We start from the raw sequence: 24,703 nt of genomic DNA, 5'->3' as shown, positions 1-24,703 counted from the left end.
GGATATTGTTTTCAACATTGTTTTAGACTAATTGCAGATTTAAAAATATTCTCACACAGTTCCTCTTGTCTTTGTTCTCACTATCATTAATTTTAGATTTTCCAGATAAAATAATATTTCAGATAACTTAAAACATTTGAAACCTTATCACTCTCCACAACTACCTGAAAGAAGATTGTAGCGAGGTGGGTGTTGGTCTCTTCTCCCAGGTAAGAAGTGAAAAGACAAGAAGAAATGCCCTCAAGTTGTGCCAGGGGAGGTTTAGATTGGATACTGGGAAAAACTTCTTCACTGAAAGGGTTGTCAAGCATTGGAACAGGCTGCCCATGGAAGTGGTTGAGTCCCCATCCCTGGAGGTATTTAAAAGCTGTGTAGATGTGGTGCTTATGAACATGGTTTAGTGGTGGACTTGACAGGGTTAGATGGTTGGACTCAATGATTTTAAAGGTCTTTTCCAACCTAAATGATTCCATAAGGAAATACAAGAAAGGCAGCCTCCCGTCACAGTCGTACATGATCAGCAAGAGGGAGAAACTTTCATGTGTTTAACTTTGCCACCTCCACCATGACTGCAACTACAGTTGCTATGAAGACACGTACCCACGTTTCAGTATTATGCAAATCTGCACAAAATAAAAATGGTTTTGGTCACCATAGTTGACAAAAAGGCTTTTAAGCTCTTGAAATAAACATCATGGCATAGTGTTGTTGTCACCTCAGAAAGTAGTCACATTTGTGATCCAGTTTCTTTGTACAAGACAGATTAATCTGTTTCACTGAAATGGCAATAAGCTGAAATATAAGGCATGTTTCTCTTGCATAGAAAATATGGAAACTGACACTGTACCTTACTGTCCTCATCTTCAAACACAGACTGGTGAACATTACAAGCAAACAGAGAATTCGGGAGATCGTTGAAGTCAATTATTTCATGAAAATCTTCCTCTGCAAAACACCTCTTTAAATCGTTGTCTCCATTTATAGAGTAGAGCAAGAACTGTCCTCCATCCTCTGGGATGCAGCCATAGTGACCGAGGCCTCGCATTCCAAAGAAGTATGAGTCTCCCCTCATCCCTGGCAGCATAGAGAAGAAAGACACAGTTACACCACACTTTTAAAAATATCACATACACAAGTTAACCCAAAAATTCTCAGTTTGGGGGCTTAGCTTGTAGAAAGCATATTTCATACTATTTTAAGGCAACAATTGACCTCTGAAACAGGGCACTAAGACCAGTATCATCCAGGTTCAAATAGGGACTTCGCATTAGTTTCATTTATTAGCACAGAAAAGACCTAACCATATCAACACAAGCTGCTAAACACAGCCAGAAGCAAGGCATTACTTAAGTGTCCCTTGCCCTAAACGGTTGTATTTGGGTTTAAGAGAACCATGTTTGTTACTGGGAAGGCAGACTGGTGCTTCTGAGCTTGTAGTCAGCTTAGAGAGAAAGTGTAACGCACTGAGTAAGAAGAAAATGAAAATAACTTTGCAAATTATGCCAGGCATCAACTCAGGGAAAAAAAAAAAAAGAAGAAAAGAGACCATGTTGGAAAGTAGCACAAACACATAATCATTGCAGAAACAGTACAACTAAGACACAACACTATTACAAAGAATAAAGCCAAATTTTTCTGGAGTTTAAGGACAGAACGTACCCTGTTTTTTCATGCCCCTTAGCAATTTCTTTGTTTGCATCTTAACCACATTAAGAAACAAATAAAAAAAGCTAAGGGAAGAGTGGACTCAAGAGATGATTCTCACCATCTTTTAGGAAAACCCTGCTGACTTTGGGAGCCTTTACCCCAAATCCAGAGTAGAAAGATAAGTTTAAGATGCACAGAAGTAACAAGCCCAGACAAACAGTATCTCTACTGTTGACACAACAGTAAACTTCATACGAGCAAAGGGGAGTAAGTAAAGGTCCAATTAATTATCATTATGTGTTAATTAGTATAAATTCAGGTGTTTATCCATCCTTAGTACAGGTGGATTAGACATCAATTTATAACCTCTATAGAGCTCCAGCAAGCTGACTAGAAGTTATGCAGAGGAATAATTAATTCCCTTATATTTTTGTTTCCTTCAACAACAACATGCAATCATTGGCTGCTTTTTCTCCTCATAACATAAGGAGTTAGAGTTACATAAACACAGTGTGCTCATCTGTTTCAGATTTGCCCTTGCTCTATTGCGTACTTGCTATTCTCTATAAATAGTTGTAAATATTAGCTCAAATACACTATTTAGGACTAGCGTCCAAAATTAAACCCTATGGGCTTATTACACTTAATGTCAGTAAAACAAAGCTAAATTATGGAGCTAATTTGCCATGCCCGTGCCTTTCATACAACCTCAATCCTGCTGCTGCTCTGAAATGACATTTGGCCAATGACAGAGCACATCATTCTGTAACCTTGTTACAGAAGCGTCAGTAATTGTTATTGCTGAAGTCTCAGGGCTAACAACAGAAGTCCTCAAGAAAACAAGCTGAAGCTTGAGCACTGAGTCCACACTTACTGTCACAAACTGTTCATAAACAAGACACTGTTCGTAAAGAGGGTGTCTCAACTCCAGTGGGATGCCCTGTGGGGGAGAAACAGAGTGAGCTCTGCCGAGGTGGGGCAGTGGGCCGTTTCTCTCCCCCTCCCTCCTGTGGTTGCCCAGAGGCAGAATTTACCTAACTGCACAGGTACAAGCCAGAGAAAATTAGAACCTTCTGGAACAACCTACTGCATCATGCATAAAAAAGACTATATAAAGGCAACACCCCACATGTGTCTTTGTCGACCATCTACAGACCACAGAATCAGCTAGGTTGGAAAAGACCTTGAAGATCATCCAGTCCAACCATTGACCTCACACTGACCATTCTCAACTCCACCAGATCCCTGAGCGCTAGGTCAATCTGACTCTTAAACCCCTCCAGGGATGGGGACTCCACCACTGCCCTGGGCAGCCCATTCCAACACCCAACAACCCCTTCTGCAAAGAAATGCTTCCTGATATCCAGTCTAAACCTCCCCTGGCACAACTTGAAGCCATTCCCTCTTGTTCTATCACTTGTTACTTGATTAAAGAGACTCATCCCCAGCTCTCTGCAACCTCCTATCAGACAGCTGTAGAGGGCGATGAGGTCTCCCCTCAGCCTCCTCTTCTCCAGACTCAACCACCCCAGTTCCCTCAGCCGCTCCTCGTACAACATGTGCTCCAGACCCTTCACCAGCTTTGTTGCCCTTCTCTGGACACGCTCGAGTAATTCAATGTCCTTTTTGTAGTGAGGGGCCCAAAACTGAACACAGTCATCGAGGTGTGGCCTCACCAGTGCCGAGTACAGGGGTAAGATCCCTTCCCTGTCCCTGCTGGCCATGCTATTTCTGATACAAGCCGGCTACTCTGCGACAACGTGGGATCCAAGGGTGGTGACTCCTCTTTTCCTATACCCTCCTCCTCTTTTCTCTTTCCTCTTTGTGCTCTCTCTCTTTCTTACATACATTCATGTGTATAAATGTTGTAGGAATTGAATTGCAATTGGTTGAATGTTGACGGGTTATTATGAAAATGGTCTCATGGCCTAAGTGCCTTTATTAGTTCTCCAGACAGTTATCAGTTGATTGTTGCCAAATTGTCTCCATTCATTCACTAAAGCTGTCAGTTAATAAAGTCACCAGCACAATTGTTCCTCTGAGTCACTGTGGTGATTCAACCTGCCTTGAGCCCAGCTCTTCCACCAGCACACAGGCTCTCAGGGAACTCAAAAGATTCACCCCCCTCGTAACCCAGCATGTGGGACAAGACACTTACCACTCCCTCAAATCACATGATAAAGACCGATTTATTAGCCAGTATTTAAGGTTGGAAGGGGCCAGCAGAGGTCATCTAGGCTGAACCATGAGGTCAGACCAGGATAATTCAGGACCTCGTCCAGAGGTAAATGTTGTACAGCAATACCACTCATAGTGCATATAATGATTTGCAGAGAGCTGATAGGTCACAGGACCTTATCTGTCCTCCTTTGCCAGGTACTAAAATATGTTATACAGCTAAAACCAGAATAGTTTCCTAGTCCTGTATGCTATGCATGTAAGTTATGAGTGACGGGTTAAAAACAAACAAGGATGCAGTGCTGTAAGAAAGCAGGTACAGTATGAACGCCTCAGGGCAATTACCTCTTTTTACTTGCCAGCCTGAGGACAGGTTTTTAGACTATCAGATACACACTCATATGTTCACCAACTCACTCTGATATTAGCACAACTATCTCCAACTAATTTCAGTTTAGGAATTTAATTCTAACTAAAAAAAAAAAAACTCTGAACAAATGACAGAGGAGATGGCTACAGCTTCACCAGTACCTATTAGTGTGGCAGGAACTCAGTATCACAGCAATATTGCCTCTGGTATTTGAACCAACTCACTTAAGCTTAGTATTACTGTACACGTCAGTGTAAATGTACCCAGATAAATGCTATAAAGAAATCCTCACAGTAGCCACTACTGGGTAAGAAACTTAAATTCAGAATGTATCACCACTCCAGTAAAAAATGTTAACAGATCACCTACTCCAAATACAATCATCTCCCAATGTGTTTTCCATCACGTCTAGTCTGTGACAAGATGAGATTCATTGCTTTTAGGTTTATGAAAATCAACCTCAAGCCCAATATGTTACAAAAAATAATTTACATGGCAAAGCAGGCTTTTGCCAGTAAGTATGAAGTACTTCATTCACAACAGACAAACCACTTGCAGACAGTGAAGATACCAACTATTTTAGTCACACTGGGTAAAACCCTTTTTTCCTCACAAGCATTAAGCTGGACAAGTTCACTCAGCAGAGAGGGATGTTTCAAAGCCAACTTTACACAACAGACTCAAGAGGATAAAGATGACACAAGCTGATACTCAAAAGTTGTAGGAATTTGGATTATGAATTAACACTCACATTCAAGTGAGAAGAGGGGCGATTAAGTGGAGCTGGGAATAGTGAAGTTTAAGATCTGCAAGTATGCCCTAGGACATACGAAAACAAGAATCTGCCGACTGAATGTAACTTAAAGTCAAAGTAGAGCAAAGAGAAGAAATGCAGGACATTGATTTATTTTCCATACACATCCCTCTTTATATTAGCTGATTTCTTAAGATGTACCTTTTAGTCTAATAAATAAGCTTCACTTCCACTGTAAAGTATGACAGTAATGTTAAAGATAACTTCATGGCAGCTAACAAATTTCATACATCCTGTTCCCCAATACATAACAAAGCTATTAGGGAGTGCAAAGTAGTAAAGAATCTCAATATATTGACAGGAGTCAGAAAAGTCTACAGCTTTCTTCACGAAACTGTTTATTCTCCTCCTGGAAGAGCCATATTATAAGTTACTAGATAGGAAAGGAAGCTTTTAAGTTAAGAATTAAGGAAAACCACTATGACAAGCAACAAAACAACGGGATTTTAAGTTACAACCATGAAGTTCAGGTTTTGAATCATCTTAGATGGCAATAGGGAGATAAGTATACACTATAGCAGGTGATTCTACAATATATAGGCTTTAAAGTTCCATCTGAGATTAGAAATTAATAAATACTCTTACATTATGGGGCAGTAGTTTTGCTCTGCTAGAACACTTTAACAAAAAAAGCTGGCTCCTTTTTTCAGCCAATTTTTGAGACAGATTTGCTCAGTGGGGCTTGGGTATTGGCCAAGTCTTCTTAAGAAAGTCACCATCTCACATGCTTTTTGACCATCTCTTTTTCAAGACTTGTAGGTAGGCATGTATACATGCACATGCCTCTCTCACACTTAAGATGTACCCAGAATTCTGATCAGTGTCCCCTCCACTAGCAAGTCAACTTACAATACCCTGATTAAATCCTCTGCCCAATTTAAGATGGGATCTGCACAATTAAGAACATCTGTATGGAATAACTATTGTTTCACAAATTTTACTTTGCTATACAAGGGCCATGTACTGCACAATATTAAGTACAGCAGCAAAATTAAAACAGAAATCTCACTAATAAAAGACATATATGTTTCCCAAGAGAAATAAAATGCTTATGAGCCTGAGCACAATGATATTCAGAGGGGACAAACATACCTGAATCAACATTTGTCAGCACACTTCAAACCCTTGGGCTGTAAGCTCAGACTCTGACTGGACAAACTAACACTTCTGCCAAAAGATGCCACATAATCTGTCATGCACTTCAGGCTTCTCACTTCCAACACCAGTCACCTCCCTACATAGAGACAGGCCCCACACCACCTTTTGTAGTGGAGAAAGCACCTCCTGCTCTGATTCATGGCACAACTGCACAAACTGATTCAGTTAAAAGGCCAGGCCTGAGGAAAAAAGTTTGGGTTTAACTCTATTAGGTAGATAACTGATCTGATTCACTTCATGGCTGTGTATATATTTGTAGCAACCAGAAAAAAAAAAAAGAGGGCCAAGTCTGGGAATGGACAGGCAGCAGCAACATTCAGGACTGTTACTTTTCAGCAACTAACCTACTTAAAACATTCATGAAATTATAATCCAAGTTTTCACAGATCTGCATGAACTTCATAATAAGTCACCATATCAGAAATTATCTTCAGCTAGTCATGAGCTGGAAATCTTACCTTTTTCTGCATTTTAAATAATGTTACACATGCATAAAACAAATCATAACTACATATCCTTTATTATGTCTGTCAAACACCTTATGGCTCAGGTGTTTTGTAGCTTCTTTGAATTTACCTAGCTGCTTCAGGCAGTCCTCTGTCAAAAAATATTCTCTTTCCAATTATTCTATTAATTTAGAACAAAAGTTTTCATTTCAAATCCCTTAAAACAATTAATTCTAAATCATGTATAATTCATGAACTGGATTGCCATATAAAATAAACTCAAAAGTTATTTTATATAATTATAATACAATCACTGGATCACATTGCCATTTATATTAGAGCTTCTTTTCCAGAGTGTCTGACAAAATAAGTTAACTTCTCCTCTCTTATATTATCAAAAAAACAAACACTAAGGCATCCACATAAGAATAAACCACACTCATCTTAATTTTAAAACGTAATGAGTTCAAACTGACTTGTGCATCTCCCTTTCCAAATCAGGAAATTTTTCAAATACTTAAGATACCAGAAGTTGTCATACAGAATTTCAAGAGAAGTGGCAGTGACATAAAAAAAAAAATACAGTATCACTAAGGCATCATCCAGCACCAATATTGATGTTAAATTCATTCACCAAGAACTTCATTAGAACCACACTAGTAAACTCAGTAGCAGGATTGTTCTCTTTAGAAGGCTGAAATACCGCTGAGCCTAAGTTCATGTAACTTCCAGCTAATGCCGATTGCTTGCCACATCTGTTTATCCCCTTTATTTAAAGTTGACCCGTACGTAGTCTGTATTCCCATGTTACTTCTGAATTTGGTGTAGGGTTTTGACCCCAATCATTCAAGTCAGGAAATACCTTACAGAGACTAAAGTACCCCAAAAGTGCAGTACTATTAACCCTTGGAAAGCCATAGCAGCCACTACCCTTCCAGACCCTACGTGGAATCTCCTTGACACTTCTTTTGTGCAATTCATATGCACAATTTGTATCACTTCACACTGACATAAGTTATTGCAAATTTACCCTCCTGTGGTCAAGGGGTGCAAGAGCTTGTAATTTGTGACAGTTCAAAACATGAAGCAAACACCCTTCCCACTAGAACAGCTCAGGTCCTGTCAGTGTTCAGCCCTGTAGATACTGTAACCAAAAACTCTGTAGAGATTCCAGGTGGGAGCTAAGGATTCATTCTGTTACCTCACTATTTTTAGACATGGTACACCTCTAATTAACAGAAACCAGCAGAACATTATATTAACTGGCACATAGCAATAGCTAACTGAAGATTCTATTTGAAAAAACTTATCAAAAAGTATTGCTTTTTTAGTGTAAATCTGAAAGGCCAAAGGTGTAAATGTTGTTATGAAATTAGACCCCTACAGAGCAAAGAACTTCAGCTGAAGTTTTGCTGAATGAAGACAACTTAAGCACATGAAATGTCTGAATGGACCAGTGCCTTATATATCACCGAGCACATATAGATTTATCCACTGCTTTTATGGAAACTAACAAGGCATTTCCTCGGTGACCATTTTCCTGTCTTAAGTTTTTAAAAAGAATCCCTGAGGGACATCAAGAAACAGGCACACATCTCTTGAACTTGCTAGGAAACTTTACTTTTTTTTTATTAAACACTGCTTGCCATGACAAACAACATGACTAAAATTAGAATAAAGCAAACAAAATGTTACAAATAGAAGCTTTAAATATAATCACTATAAACTAAAAGTATTATTGAGTCCTGAGTGCAAACCTGGAAACCATAATCTACAGGAATTAAGAATATTTGGAAAAAACAAAGGAAAAAAAGTTGCAGTTGTTTTTCTAGAAGGGTCCAGAAAAAGTGTAGGGATTCCACCTCTACTCTTACTGAAAAAAAAAAACCCACAAACCCCAAACATCAAGTTTTACCATAACTCAAAGGGAGGGAGAAGAGGAATCAAACCCACTGAGTAAGATTTTACTGAAACAATTAGTTTTTACGTAAAATAGTCACTGACTTAATGAAAGCAGTGACACCAGTTTCTGTAGCATTAGCCTAAGGATGCAACTCCTGCTGAAGCCAGCTGGACCCACACTGAAGACTTTGGCAGAAGGCACAAGTAGAACAGGGAAGTTCAGACAGTAGTAACCTACTGAAATTTTGTTCCATTCTGCAATATGAGCACTGGAGATCAGCATTATTTTTACATGGTGCTAATTCTTCACTATGGGAAGGTCCTATGGACTTAAATAGAGATATTTTACTTAATGAGAAAAAGCAGGACAGGACCTCATGTAACAGGATTAATGAACTGTTGCAGTCCCAAAAACAATAGAAACTATAGTCACATATACAGTCCCTCCCTCACCTCTGCATCTCCCACCTCCTCCATGACTATTCCCCTTACAAGTAATAAAAATTACCAGTACAGTGAATTCCACTCACATTTTAATTCCAATTTGGTTAGCACCACACAAAAACAATGACAATCTCCACTATTCCTCTTATGGAAGCAGCAGATATGAGAAAGAGGATTTTTTTTTTTTTTTTTAAATGCTAACTGGTGCAAATCCCAAATGTTCTAATCCTTTCCATTGACATTCTAGCCGTATTAAATTTAGCTGAGACTTTGTAACTATTTTTGGAAGCTTTTAACATCCAAAGGGGCGATTCACTTTTATTCATGTAAAGCAGGGCTGGCCAGCTCAAGCAGTTCAAGACCTGCATATTGCTCAGAAGGTTCAGCTGTGCCTCCCATGCCAGGGATGTATCCTATGACCAGTAAGGCAACTCAGCTGGCATCAGCTTGCTAAGCAATCTGTATCTCCAGCCCTGGAGAAAATAAGCCAGCAGACACTGGTGCTCAGCCCTACTAAGCCAAGACTCCAGCCCCATTCCACAATAGGAAGATGATACTTTGAGCAGCCAATGCCAGGTGTGAAGATTTTAGGCACTATTCTTAAGGTCAAGAAGCTGGGCTACGATTTAATCATCCACTAGTTACCATGGTAACATTAAGGTACTCAAAGAACAAAAACCCCTCCCCAAACCCAAAGAAACCAGAACAAGCTTTCTGATTACCTTCACCTGGCCTCTATGCTACTCTATTTAAAGCGAGTCAGTTTTATAAGGGGCACACAGTATTACAACATCGCTGGCCTTCAGCCAGATCTGTCACCTCACACAGGGGTCAGTGGAACACTCATTTAATAGCCCTACAGCTTGTAACATAAAATTCGTAACTACACCCCAATTCTTACCAAGACCTACTTTCCCTTTCCCTGTTGGGAGGAAAGAAAGGAAGAAACCATGAATGTCAGAACTACATGCAACAGTGTTTAACTCCTAGAAGATCCTCAAGACACCATGATGACTTGGAATAAAATTTCAAAGTTTCCTTGAAAAAGATTTTCTGCTGGTACACACAAGTAATTTATAACCTAAAAACATTAAGGACACCAATGCAATGACAAACATTTTCAATACAAACAATGACAAACCAAGCCGCTGAATCTGAATACACACTACAATATTTGGAAGAGGACAAACTAGATCACATAGCTGACTACTCCTTCTCAGAAGTTTACAGAGAATGGGACAGTTCCAGATGTTAAAAAAGGTACCAGTTACTAGTTAACAAAGTTGATAACCTATAGGAAATCTTCTTCTGTCCTTGTTTACTGTGATGTATTTGTAGTTTTTCTGATTGTTTTATATTCTTAGAGCATTCAGTTTTCCATCTGTTCAGGAATGATGTGTGAATGTATAATTTAGTTTTATTGCAAAAATAAATGCAGCTGAGTTTCTTTACAGTAATTATGTATTTTCATAGAAAGTTTTCCTTTTCTATGGAGCAACCATTCTAACTAGGTAAACCACAGAGAGCAAACCAATCTGTAAGCGGAGAACTTGAAAGCCTAACACAGAAGCTCACGTAAAGCATAACCCCTGATTAAACTACAATTCTCATTCTTATGATTTCTTTCAGTTGTATAAACCTATCATACATTTTCCTTTCAGGAAAGTAGACTAAACTCCAAACTCAAGCAGTAAGGGACCAAAATATTTTAAAGAGATACAAAAGAATCTACGAGAGGTGGGGGGAACCAACTACTTTGGCGAGCGCCCTGTTATATAAGCATCAAATCGCATCGGTGTGGGATGCCGCAGCTAACTTTAAAAAGCAGCCCAGGAGGAGCCTCCCTCAGGGATACGGGCTTCTCCGCACTCCTGCGCACCGGCCTGAAGTTGTACAAGTAGCCGGGACAGGTCTGCATCACCGCAAACGTCCACCTGCTCCGAGCCGACACCCAGCGCTTCCCGCCCGGCTGAAAACCCCCTTCCCACCCGGGGATGCTCCCTCACCTCACCGAGCTCCCCTTCACCCCGGCAGACGAGCCGCCACTACGCTCTCCTTCACTGCCCGCCCCTACCTCCCCCCGCCCGCCATTTCCACCCGCCCGCGCGGGGCTATCCGGAGGGCACCGACCCCCGCCGGATGGCGGGCGCCCGCGGCGAAGCCCCGGGCTCTCTCCGCGCCCGAAAAGCCACCGGTGAAAGGAGCCCCGAGGTAAAAGCGGCGCCCAGGGGAGAGGGCAGGACCGCGGGCGCCGTGGGGAGAGCCGGCGGGGTGGTTACATAACCCCGCCGCGGCGGGCGCTCGGCGCCAGGTCGGCGGGGCAGGGCTGCAACAGGGCGGCCGCGCCGGGGAAGGAGCCCCTCGCGGCAGCGGCCCTGCCCTTACCTGCTGCGGCTCGCCCGCCCTTCGCCTCCCCGCCCGCCTTCCCCTGGCGCCGCCGCCGCTGCCGAGCCCCGAGGACCGCACCGCGCCGCCGGCTCCTCAGCGAGCGCCGCGCACCTCTCGCCTGCCCGCGCCGCTGAGGCGAAGGTGGAGGACAAGGCGGGAGGGATGAGGGGACGCCACCACCCAATCGGAAAACACCCCCGCCCAAACGGGCGGGCGGTAGCCACCAATAAGAATGCGAGGAGCAAAGTGGCCCCGCCTCCTTCATCCCCTGGCCACGCCCCCACCGCTCTCCGCTGCGCGCCGGGTAGCGGTGAGCGGCGGGGGGCAGCGGCCTTTCCCGCTCCGTGAGGGGACAGGTGAGCCGGGGGAGGGTCTCACGCCGCTCCCGGCACCCAGGGAGGGGTAGGAACCAAACGGTGGTTTGTGTCCTCGTTACCAGTGCGTGGCAAAGCTTCCCTCCCTCAGGGTCTCGGCCCCTTTGCCCTGAGGTGAGGAGGGAGGTGGTGAGGTGAGGTGGGATGGGGTAGAGAGAGGTGGAGTGGGATGCAGAGAGAAGAGGTGGGATGGATGCCCACGCAGTGCCAGCCCACCTCACCATGGTTTTAGTGACAAACCTCCTAATGCCCCCCGTGGTGATTTTGTAAGAGAGCCTAAATGCCTCCGGGGGACGGAGCTCCCAACCGCCATGTCCACTTCTGACCACCCATAAGCAAACTGGCCCTTGAAGTGAGCTCCATCTGGAATGGATCCAGTCGTTCATCTGTTCTTCAGACTAACAGGTGAATAAGATGCATCTCCCCATTACAGATGAGGCCAGAAGGTGCGTTTGCAGGGCTGCTAAGGAACGTCAGGGTTACAGTGGAAAAAGGCTGATCGCGGTCATGATTTTATAAAGAAGAAAAAGCATTCAGATGCCCCCAAGGCATGCTTTAATAAAAGAAGGGCTATTTTCTTTCTTCCAGCTGTACGTCTGAGACTGCAAAGCGTCAGAGGCTAATGCTGATTTTCTGTGGTCTCTTTGCTTTGGAATGTAATACAGAGGGATTTAATCAATAGGATTATACTGAAATGTAAATAGGTTTCTGTAAAGATGGCTTTGAAAATCTATAGAATATAATGGAGAACTAGAAGGCTCCCATATAATTATTAAATACCCTATAAAAAAATCCATGGAAGGAATAATTCTCCATTAGTTAAAAATATATAAAAAGATGTATGCCATTTATAGCAGCAGTTTCCAATAATAGCAGAAAAAACTGTTGTAATGAATGAGATCAATACTGTATCCCACCTCATCTCTGCAAACACCTAAGAGCGATGCATTGTAGAGTGGTGTACTTGCAACAGCAGAGTTTCTTCCTGGCCCCATTAACTAAGGACTGACTTATGCTTTGATGCATATCTACTTTTATTTCCTAATATATAATAGGTAACTGATAGAATTAATTACTATTTCTTGGTTTATCCTTATGCCTAAAAGACAAATCCCTGACCATGATCTTATTGCTTTAGGCACTACGCAGAAGAGAAAGCAAACTGCAGAGCCAAAGATGTCACAATATAAACTAATCTGGTTTTAAATCAAATGATATGTTTGTTGGATTGCGTTTTGGTTTAAGAATTAAACCTGGTAGGATATCTTCTTTTGTCTCCATTTACATGCGTTCTCTTTGCATGTTGTCTTACTTTAATATTTTGAGTAGGAAGAACATCCACTGCACTTTTCCTGTCCCACATTTTATGTTTTAAAACCTCATCGTGTCTTCTTACCCCATACCTCTTAACTATGTCTTGTTCACAGTAGCCAGTCTCAAGTTGGGTTTTTTTCATATTTTCATATGGGGAAGAATATTTTCATTGTGATGAAGTTGCCCTAGTGTATGCTTTCCATGTAGTAAACTGGGAATCTCTACAGTTATGAAAGCAAGTTAATCTATGTTCAGGAAAGATCAGGAATGCCTAAGTCAGTACTTTAGGTTTTATACGCATGCAGATGTTATTGCTAAGATGAAGGAGAAAAAACCCCAAATTCTACTGCTTGCAGTAAAAATGTCCTTCAAGTTAGATAATAATGAGAACGGCAACAATTGCAGGATTTTAAATATCCCCTGTTGTAAGCATGAAAGACTTCTATTAGGAAAGGTCACAAAATAATATGTTATTTAGACACAGAAATGTGGCAGTGCAAAAATAAGAGAGTAAGAGCAACTGAGAGAACATCCTCCTTGGAGTCACACCATTTACCCCCTTAGGCCTCAGTGCTATTCAGGCCATGCAGCCCGAGTAGGCACCCTGTGCTTCCTAAATGCTGTGGGCATCTTCCCACAACCCAAGTAGCTGTAGAGTGCCAAAATCTGGAGGAAGCTGAAATTCTGGAAAGGATACCAAAGGAGGTGATAAAACAGCTGCTACTTGCAAGATTTGTAAGCAGTGCTGTAGTCCTGCTCCCACAGAACTGAGTGGGAGTTTTGTTACTGATATCTCAGAGCACAGGCTTAGCCCATCTCATCCAAATCCTGAGCTGCTCATCGTCATCAGTCTGCACCTGCTTCTTATCTCCAGATTTAATCTGTAAGCAAAAGCAGCCTCTCAAATGTACTGAAGAAACCACGGTGAATTTCAACACAACTGAAGTAGTGTAACCAAAAGAGTTTGGCCCCCTACGTTATGCTGATTTCTGATCATCAAAATACAAACACTGACTCACTTCTGCAGCCTTTGCAGGAGCTTTGGTGACAAAGTTTTCTCTTTTCAGAAGAAATGAGTAAGTAATGTCTCAAAAGCTGTAGATTCTCAAGAAATGAATGCTGCTTCTTTTACATTTCTGCTCACTGGGATAATCCCAACTTTTTTGGCCAGATATGGATTATGATTTTTTGCAAATGGCTGAGTCTGGAGATTAGAGTGGATAAAGCAAGTAAAATTAATGTTGGCTGTGTCAGCATTAGCATACCCTTGATTGTTTCTGTTACTTTTTTAGAATATAAAAACACAGTTGGATCCATCTAGCTCTGTATCTTGTCTCCAGCAGCCAAGACTGGATGCTTAGTAAAATAGTGTGAAAATAGACCATGTATTATTCTCCAATTTACCTGATAATTTTCCATGAACTGGTGAGGTAGGGACTTCTGGAACTCAGGGTTGTATCCAAGCTACTATGCTTAGTAGCTGCCAGTGGTCCTATTCTGTAGGAGTTTGTCTTAGCTCTTTGTGAGCCCATTTGTGGTTTTCTTTCCACAATGTGCTGTGCCATGGTAATTCTTCACTGTGAAAAAACTATTTCTAGTCTTCTTCCTGATTGTTTTATTAAGTGCCTCTTTATTATGGAGGCAGTAAATAAATTTTTTTTTTTTGACCTTCTTGCCATCATTATTTTCCAGGCTTTAATTGGTTTTCCCTTTGGCTATCCCTCTTTCAAACTGATGTGGTTTTCTCTGTTTCCAGTGTGAAACTTTATCACCATCTTCTCTATCCTTTCTAATTTTACTAGAAAATTCTACTTTTGTTAAAACTGATTCTACTAAATTTGCTACTGAATTTTGCTGGATCTGGAATAGGCAAGAGCTGTATGGCCAAGGGACTCAAGAACCCTGAGCATATGAGTGATGGAGTTCTATGACTTTGGGGGTCCCCTTGTCATCTAAGGGGAAGCTACTAATTCTTAACACTCAGTTCCCCTTTTTGACCACTTCCCAGCAGAGAGCTTTCCACTTCAACCTCCAGATCTGCAGCAAAAGCGATAGCTCGAACCAGTGTCTATGTATGCATAATTAGGGTTATTTTTTCCATGTGCATTATTTTGCACTTATCACCGCTGAATTTCATCTGCTATTTTATCACCCAGTCACTCAGTACAGTGAGACAACATTGCCTTGACACCTCTTCAGTTCCATCCTGTATGTGTATAGCAACTGCAAAGCAGTTTAGATGCAACGTATTGCAGATGTTTAAATAAAAATATGCAAAGGAAAGACCTTTTTTTTTTTTTTCTAATCTACAGAGCATTTTGCACAGTTCTGGGTGCAAGATTAATAACTGCACCAATGAAAAACTGCTGCAGAAGAGGAGAGTATCCTTGACTTGCTGTAAAATTTCAGTGCCTGTAATGCCCTTGCACGTGATATGCCATGAGCAGGTTGATCGTGGAGCAGGGCTGTTTCCTTCTTTGGGGGTTTGGAGATGCAGAGAAGCACATGTTTCAGCTGTGCACAGGGATGCCAGTTCTCCCCAAATCTGTTATGTGGGGGTCAGGCAAGTAGGGAGAACCTGTGGCACCGCTCTGTGAACCCCTGAACTCACAGCCTTGCAGTGGGACAGCCCCTGCATTTCACTCTGTTGCTCCCCAAACCCTCTCTCTGGTAGCTCCCCGTTATTTCTAAGCATCTTCAGGGTCAGACAGAGGTCAAACAGGAGGCTTATGTCTTTTAAGGCAATGAGAACAAGAACAAAGTCTTCACATTTTCTGTCTGCTTCTGAGAGTGAGAGTTGTCTGAAAAAAAAGTCTTTTTGATTTGACATTGCAAAAATTCCATATCCAACATAAAGTCCCACAAAATAGAGCTTTATTATCTTACAGCTAACCCTCAGTTTTGAAGACAACAAAAATGCCATGTCCCAATTTCTGGTTAAAGAATATTTTTAACCGAGAGATGTTTTTTTAGCCTAGATGCATGATAGATCAAGGGGAAAAATGGTTTTCATTGACTTTTAAAACAATCTCCATTTCAAGAAAGAAAAAAAAAAAAGTTTTTTGTTTTGTAACAAATAACGTCCTTAAAGTACAAGTGCAGTTCTCTCAAATCTGAAATATTATGTCCAGATTTAAATTCTCCCATTTGAATGAGGATGCTGAAAGTCAAGGAGGTTTTAATTTTGTTGAAATACGTGAGGTATTTATGATTATTGTTTTCGATGCTGTTTCTTCTCAGCTACCATCCCTATGCAAAATGAAGGCAGCACGCTGTGAATTGCTGATTGTGTGTATACCTGCTACCAAAGCTACCAGCACCTCACATTGGGAAGTAGAGGGATGACAAGCTGCAGAGGTACGACGTTAAGGAAACTGATTTTCTTGTTTCTTTAAAAGATTGTCTTTCCCTCTTTATATCCTTTTCCCAGTGATCTTCTCTCTGCAGTCTTAGACTGTTTATTTCATAATGGGTTCACTGAGGTCAAGGCCTGTGCAAGCTACCATGCAAATTCAAAAGCAGTCTTGGAGGTATAGTCACAATTCAACAGCATGACTGATAATGTCAGCTCAAATTCCTCCAGAACAAACTGTGGTTGGCTGCCATGTGTTAACAAGTAGAAACACTTGGTTTCTAGGATTTACCCAATGAAAATATGGGAAGCTAAAACATCTGGCTTGTCAAAATGATCATAAGCTTATAGAAGGAATGACAAAGATGCCAGACAAATAAAATCCAGGAAATGAGCACAGTTTAACCAGAACCTCAGTTCAGTCTCTAAATATACTGTCTTACCTTTCTGATGCACTGATTTCTACTTTTTTAGACTAAAATTCTCCAGGAAGGAAAATTCATGTATTTGAGAAAGTGCTAACCATCATGATGGTATTTAGTAAGTAATTCTTACCACCTCTCCTGCTATTTCTTAGATTTGTGGTGAGAATTATTAGAAGTGACTTGCCCATTGTGACCCAAATGGAAATAAAAAAAAAAATGCAATGAGCCATAGCTATGTGACCTCAAGCCAAACGCTTCAAACTCATGTACCTAAATATAGACACCTAAATAAATGGCCTGATTTTCAGAAGCACTGTGCAACTCTGAGAGTTGTAGGTGCTCTGAAAAATCAAGATGCTTATTTAGGTATCTGAAAACAGACTGAGCTTCTGAATATATTACTTAATCTGCTTCAGAATGTAAACTACTAAGAAAACAAAGGTACTACAGATACTATTTTTACATGTGCTAATTAGAAGGCCACAGAGTGTAATCAGCTAAAAGACACAATTTACTCCTATAAAGCGAATAGTGTGGTGATTATTGTTTATTAATTGTTGAGAAGTAGAATTTAAGAGGCCTGGTTCTGAAGCAGTGCTGGACAGGTTTGATGGAGAAGGCCATTGTACTAGATTTCTTTGCCTTTTATTAATCTTAATCCATAATTATAGAGATTAACACAGAATGGCTTTCAAAAATGTCAGGTTAAGGAGTTTTGTTTGTATTGAGACATCATAAAAAATCATTTATGTGTTTCATTCTCTTAATGTGTGATCCATAGTCTTAAGGCTTTTTGTGGTTTTTGTTTCTTTCTGAAATCTTCATTCATTATTCTGACATTTTTCCTGACTGTTGAAGGCATAATTGGAATATCATTGGAAGCAGCGGATTGTGAATGATGAGTTATTAGTCAGCACGTGACACCACACACACATTCAGTTCACAGAAAATAAGCAGATCAATCAGGTAACAGCTGAGACTATTTTTGTGCCTGAATTGTGCATAGAAGTAAAGACTTATACACACTGCCTTTTCAACACTTACTACTAAGATATATTTTGTTTAGACACATTATGTTAGTGTATGCCTATATATATTATCATATTTTTATAATATGGCAGTGATCTTCTAGAAGTGCATCAGTGATTGACAGCTGGTCCCTAGATGGTGCCAGTGCCTCTGTACTGCCAGCCCTTGTGCAAGGTGAACACTGGGGATGGCAAAATGGAAATGGGCTTTGTGACACAGATATTCTTGGGCAGTCATAGCTTCCATGACATGAGTCACTGCGGCAGAGCCACCTCTGAAGAGGGTCCTTCTACATCAACCAGAGGGAAGTCTCTACCCCTTCCTCCTGCTCTCCCAGCTGTGTGAGAGAGCTCCAAAAGAGATAGCCAGTCTATTCAGGCATTATGTCCTACCAAGACACCCGTCTGTCAGTCTTAGCCTTGCAGAGTTGCACTCCAGCTTGAAGCTTTTCAGATATTTAGTGGCCGGGATATCTGAAAATCCTGAAGGAAAGAGCAAGCTGGGCTGACAGCTGAGCTGGGAAGGGGGGAAAAGGGCACTAGTGAAGTTCCCAGGAAGGCTAGGAACAGTAAAGGGAAGAGAGAGAAGAAACAGGGCTTCTGGTCTAGATTCTGCCCTTGGGCTGCTCCAGTGCCACCTCTGGAAGAAGCCCACTGCGCTGTGAATTCCTTGTGTAAATCTGTTTGTAGGAAGAGCCTGTGCTAGAGATGTCCCATTCAGACAACCAGCCCAACAAGACATCCAGTGGCACAGCATGCTCCCAGGCTGTGAGATGCTCAGAGGCTCTGAGTCCAGCAGGTGGGACAGCCCCAGCTCCCACCCTTTGCCCAGCTTCCACCTTCGACCCCTGCACAAAGGTGCCAATGCTGGCCTGTCTCCGTGTGGAGGGATAAATGTATCTTGTCATGTGCAGATCAGTGCTGGCAGGTGGGGTAGCTCGGGGCAGATGCTTTAGTGATTGCAGCTTTTGCTATGTTCTGTCACTTGGGATTTGTCCTGGCTTGTGGGTACGTAGAGAACTCGTTACCCAATTTGTTCCTACACACCCATATGCCTACATGTGCAAACTGTGCATGTCCACAAAACCTCTGAACCAGACTGCAAGGCCAGAGTCTGTGAGAAAAATTTAGCAACGCTGAATATGTTGATTAATACCCAAAGGACAGAATATAACCATCTCCTGCTGATTCGGGCCTTTTTATTATCTTAAGGAACAACCAGATCATTGTGATGAGACTGGCTCTTAACAAAGAGGTGTTTGATTTCAGTTCATGGTAAGCAAAGACCAGTTGCCAGGTTTTCAGATAGTAAAACATTCTTTGGTTTATTTTTTCAGAAAAAGGAACTTCAAACCTCAGGTTTAATGCCTGAAAACACCCTTGCAATCATCCTTTTTTATCTGTGTATTATTCCAGTTCTATAAACAAGCTTAAAATAGTAAAAGATAATACCAAGATTTGGACAGGAGAAGAGCATCAAAGGCAGTATCTTGAGCTGTAATGAATGACTTAAAGAGTAGAACCCTTTAAGTATCTTGCACTGCTCGTCTATTCATTTTAACCTGCGAATCACACTCGGGCAGCCATGTCACAATACTGGAAAGCACTTGATTTTATTCTGGTATCAAGCAAACAGAAAGACACACTTAATGCTTTTCTGAGCAATGATGGTTTTCAGAATAAAGGCCAGATAAAAGGCCAATGCCTTGAAATTGCCTCTGGATCTGTGTCAGCAGTAGCAAAGATCAAAACTGTGAACCCACTGAAACTTGTGTGTTTAATTTGAAAGAGAGAAGTCGAGCTACGACTGAGACCTTTGACCTGAGGAAGAGTGACATAGCCCTATCTTCAGCTCGGAGCACACTTCACCAGTGCAAGACCCCACAGCTAGAGGAGGAAATGCAGTGCTGAAGGACTACACCCACAGAGCCTCACTTGGCTCTTATTTGGGTCAGATATTCACAGAAATCACTGGTAATTGTCTCTGAGCAAGGACCCAGGAAAAAGTGAATGACAAATCTTGCCATTCCCTAATTACACTTTGTAAAGAACACAATCCTCCTTAGCTTTAGGCTTCTCTGGGCAGCTGTGATTACCTAATCTGACATCTGCTTTGTGTGGGGTATTATACCCTCAGAAAAGATGTTTTCTGCCTTTGTAAACTACCTAAAAGTTGCTTTATGGAAGTGGAATGCCTGTATAGAGAATTTAGGTCTTCAGACTTTTCTGATTTATGTTTTGCAGATTCCTGAAAAGTAATCAGGTTTCCCTCCTCTCTCCACCCCAGGAATGCACACACACCAAATCAAAAGCTGCCATTTCAGAAAAATATGCTATTTTCTTTTCAGGACTATTAAAATAGAAATGTCATTGGTAAAACAATTCCATTTCCTGCTCTGCATTTTTACCTCATTTCAGGTGGGAATCTGCTCATTTTCACTTCAGTCTGCTGCAGAAAGGTACAGCAAGCTCCAAAGGCATCCGGTATTGAACTTCAGGTTCCTCAGCCTGTGCTCAAGTCACTTCTGAGCATTCCTTTTCTTAAACTAACCAGATTGACTCCAAGGCTTAGCAGGCTTAGCAACATTTTCATCAACTTTCTGATTCAGCTCTCATCACTCTCAAATTTATCAGCAGCCTTTTGGGATCACAGCCCGGGAGGTTACAGTGCTATCAACGGGAGATGTAGTATCTCCTCCCCGGCACAAAAGTTCTCGTTTTGGTATCCAAAATCCATGTTACCCCCTTCAGGCAGAGTATCCCACTGGAGCTCGTCCCAGTTGTTTGCTCATTTGCCATAACTCCTTCCTTGCTTGTCTTTTTTGAAGCTGCAAAGATTTAACATAATAGTTGCACTGCACCTGTACATTAAGCTCTTTTGATGCTTGTTACTCCAGTATTCTGCTTGGTACTTGGGAAAGATGACGTATCAAATTTCTAATGCAGTAAAAGCAGTACAGAAAAAGCCTGATACAACTTAGAAAAGTTAGAGTATAGATGTAGTTCCTATCTCACAGGTAGCTGCTAGACAGCCCTCTAGGTAATGCTCCTCCTCCGTGGTGGTTGGTTTTATGGAAGGACATATTTTTACTCAGCAAGAAACTTGCCCATAGTTTTTAAATTCCAAGTTTTGCATTAAAATCAAATATTTCTGAGGAGTCTGGGGTACAGCTCTTTCATCAGCATCTTAAAATATGTGAACTAAGAGATTTAAAATATTTCTTCTGAATATTTTGACAGTAACTCTACAAGTAATGCAATTTACCACTAACACAAACATGACAGTTCCAGTTCAGGAAAGCACATCGCTTATCCAAAGTCGTACACACATCTGTTACTAGCAATAAGCAGGCTTGAGTTTTCCAATGAGTGTGAGCAATACTTATAACTTTTAATCCATATAGACTTTGCAGCAGTGGGTTATTACCATGATTACCCCAATGTATCAAGGAGGAAACTGAGTCACTGTGGGATGAAGTGATTTGCCCAAAGAGCGCAGTGAGTCAATAGGAGAGCTGGGAATAGAGCACAGAATTCCCTGCGTTATCCATTGGAGTCCTCAGATAATATCATTTTATAAATGCTCTATCTTTGTAAAGACTTCAGTGCTATAATTATCTTCCCAGGACTCTCATGGAAACAAGATATTTATAACTCCATTAAGCCTTTCCTAGTAATTTTATGATCAAAGTGAAAAAAATAAATAATGCTGTGCCAGTTAGTCGCATGTCCAATGTCATTCAGAATGGCTGCATGATGAAAGCTTCTCCTTGGTTGTTTCAATTAAACGCTTGCTATCTTTTGAATGCCTTTCTTGTGTCTAATTCCCCTTTCACTGCATACCGGTGGAGAGGAAATATTTTTTGCCATGTGATGAGCCACTCGTTTAGAATGTACCAAATAACTGGGAAAGATGCTTGCTGCCAATAAAGCCTACTGGTTTATGCTATAAATGTGACCTTTTAGAAAAAATACTTTTCCTAAAAGCCCTTAACATTTGCCAGTTTCACCTAAAAGGAGCAAAGCTACCTCAGTATTTCCACTAACCCTTGTATATCTGTAAAATTACATCGCGGATGCCAACACCAACTGTAAACAACAGGTTCGTGACTGAGACATTCGGACCCCAGTTCAGCAAAGCACTTAAGCATGTGCTTAAACTGAAATCCATTCTTATTCTGCAAATCCATTTTAAGTGTTTGCTTAAAGCAAAACACATGCTTAAGTGGAGTTTTGCTTGGCACAGTGCTTAGGCACAGCACAGAGCTAGAGCCTTAGAATTCATTTCTTTTTGAAAGGAAGTCATTATTTTTAGCTTACCTCTCAGTGGCTACAGCCATATCTTTTGGTCCCCAGATATCTATTTTCAGGAGGTATACGTGCTAAGCCTAAACTTCTGGTTTCTGTGACAATCAGTGGCACAGAAAAGATATCGAATGCCATTACCAGAGTAAAGAAAGAGACCACTTGAAATACTTGACTGCTAAGTACAGATGAGAGGAGCCTTCAGTGAGGCTCATTAGAGGGAAGACATAAAAGAAGTCGTGATTATTCTGGGAGGTGGCTGCTGATACGGGTGATCTTTTCACTGTGCTGACTGAAGAAGATTGACTTGCAGTAGGTCAACAATTTTAACTCAATGATTTTTCTGTCAAATATATTTCCACAGGAAATTTAAGATTTCAGGGAAAATGTTTGTACTTTCCTCAAAAGTATCAAAAAATGTTTGGCTGCAATGTGATAGTTTCCCTGGTTTTTTTCTTGAAACTCTTCTTTAATATACAATAAAATCCAAAAAATATTAAAGGAAATTTGATTTAAAATAGTTTTATTGCTCATAACTCTAGACTTCCTCTTGCTCATTAAGACGACTCCTACCATTTGTTTCACTTGCTTAGACATGGGAGTTACTTATCCCAATATAAATGAATACCAACATGTAGTCCTGGCCAGCACAATCCATGGGTTTTGCTCAGATAGATCTGGCCTATGACACGTCTGGAGGAGCAACAATTGCATTTTCTAAGATTTTTTTTTGAGGGATGCCCCACTGCATTCCCTTTAACATCCATACTTCCTACAGAGGTAGAAATAGAAAGATAGGTCAAAATACTTTTTTTTTTTTTTTTTCTCTGTGAGCTTAAAAATCTCCTGCTTCATACACCCTTGTGATAGTATGAATAAAAAGTCATTCTGACTCCTGCTACTGATACATAGAAAAGCTTTCTAACGGTAGGGAGAGTCAGGTAAAGGACAAATTCCCCATGGAAATCCAGCGCTGCTGTATTTAAAAGCAGCCTGGACAAACACTTGAAGAAGAATAATGTAGATACTGTTAATCCACTGCAGAGTAGGGTATTGTGATGACCTTTTAATACCTGTTTAATCCTGTCCCAGTGGGAAAGTGCTGTCTTTCCCTCCCCCAGAAGCTTCTGAATTGTTTCCAGGTAGAAGACCCCGTTTAGCTCTATCACTTGACCACTGCATTGCTTTACTAATCCACCTCCCTTGTTTTTTTCTACCTAGGAAAGTATGGCAAGTGCATGGAGCTGTCCTGCACTGCAGGGCAGTCACACAGCGACGGGATCCCAGAGTCAAGCCCGCTTTTCCTCAACTGCTTGTTTGGTATCTCTCTCTGGCTGTCAAGAACAGGTAATTCTTTCCTGCCGAAAGCCTACATTTTAATAAAAATGTCCTGCCTTTCAGGACAAATATTTTCATGAGTGATTCTAGCCTGCTAGGGAGTTGCTAAATCCAGTAGCCCGATGGAGGCAAGGCTGCCACAGCTCCGCACCCCTGGGTCCAGCCTGCAGCGAGGCTGCGCGTGGATTCCCAGCAAGGACACGCACAACCACGCGTGTACAGCGTGTGTGTGCCCTGATGGTTCCATGGGCCACACAGGCAGAAACACTCAGCACTCACAAGCAGCACCAACGGCCTCGTCCTGCTCCCCTCTCTAACAGATCAGGGTGAAAGTCTGTGAGTGTGAAATATATGTAAAAATACACATGTACGATACGGATCCCTCCAGTAGCTGGTCTTGAATCCTCGCTCTCCCCAGCTCTGCCCAGAGACACACACATGTACAAGTGGGTCTTCATCAACCCCCAGGCTCCATGGGCCCTCTGGCAGCTGGCCTGAACCCCCGGTCCCTCTGGCAGCCAGCTCCTCCAGGTGCCTCACCCTTGGGGACAAAACACATGTCACCTACTCACCAGCTAGCCTGGCTGGGCTTTTGTTAGTGATCACACGCTGACATAACGCACCCACACAGTGTGCACATACACACACACGCTCCCCCCAGCTGCTGGCACCACGGACTCACGAGCTCCCCAACCCATAGTTCCACTCCAATTGAGGAACTCACACCCCCATTCCCACACGTGCACACGCAAGAGAGACCATCACCCAGGAAAAGAATTAAAAACAGTGTAAGGAGAAGACAGGACAGACTGCACTGATCAGGCACAGGGCACAGCTGGAGCAGCATACTGCTCAGCAGTCAGTGTACATGCAACTAACTTCTTTTATCCCCTTATCCCTCTATTTTCCTATCTTTGTTCCCCCCCAACCCACCTTGATCCCCAACCCACCTTTCCCCACCTTTGGTTCCTCCCCTAAACATCCCATAGGAAGTCTCATGCTGCTCCTCTCCTGCACCCCACAGTGTGTCCCATGCCCACAGGCAGTGCTCCCCCCTCAGCCCAGAAAGTGGGAGCTGCTCCCGGTGTCGCTGGCGGGGGTCACCCCAGGACACGGCCAGCCCCGCAGGGGGGTGAGCAGGGCATTGCTCAGGGTCCCCACCTGCTTTTGCTCCTCTGCTCCTCTGTGTACAGGGGGAATGTGGTTTTTATCACATACCC

At 41.9% G+C, this 24,703-nt stretch overlaps 1 protein-coding gene across 3 annotated transcripts in view; it reads right to left on the bottom strand.

Moving 5' to 3' along the window:
• The window catches only part of RCAN2 (regulator of calcineurin 2), a 98,474-nt gene extending 86,996 nt beyond the window's left edge, over positions 1-11,478 (bottom strand). For 2 of the 3 annotated variants that reach the window (XM_074820203.1, XM_074820201.1), the window contains exons 1-2: positions 11,345-11,462; positions 848-1,074 (exon numbers count right to left, since the gene is read on the bottom strand). In XM_074820203.1, the coding sequence (XP_074676304.1) occupies positions 848-1,072 (225 nt within the window). In that variant the 5' untranslated portion in view covers positions 1,073-1,074; positions 11,345-11,462. Of the gene's footprint in view, positions 1-847; positions 1,075-11,344 lie in introns of all 3 variants that reach the window. The other variant, XM_074820202.1, reaches the window with a different exon arrangement.
• Positions 11,479-24,703: the final 13,225 nt, after the last annotated feature.

This window comes from Strix aluco, chromosome 3 (assembly GCF_031877795.1).
Source record: "Strix aluco isolate bStrAlu1 chromosome 3, bStrAlu1.hap1, whole genome shotgun sequence".
NCBI lineage: Eukaryota > Metazoa > Chordata > Aves > Strigiformes > Strigidae > Strix > Strix aluco.
Note: the sequence above shows the minus strand (reverse complement) of the source record. Positions and strands in the feature narration are given on the sequence as shown.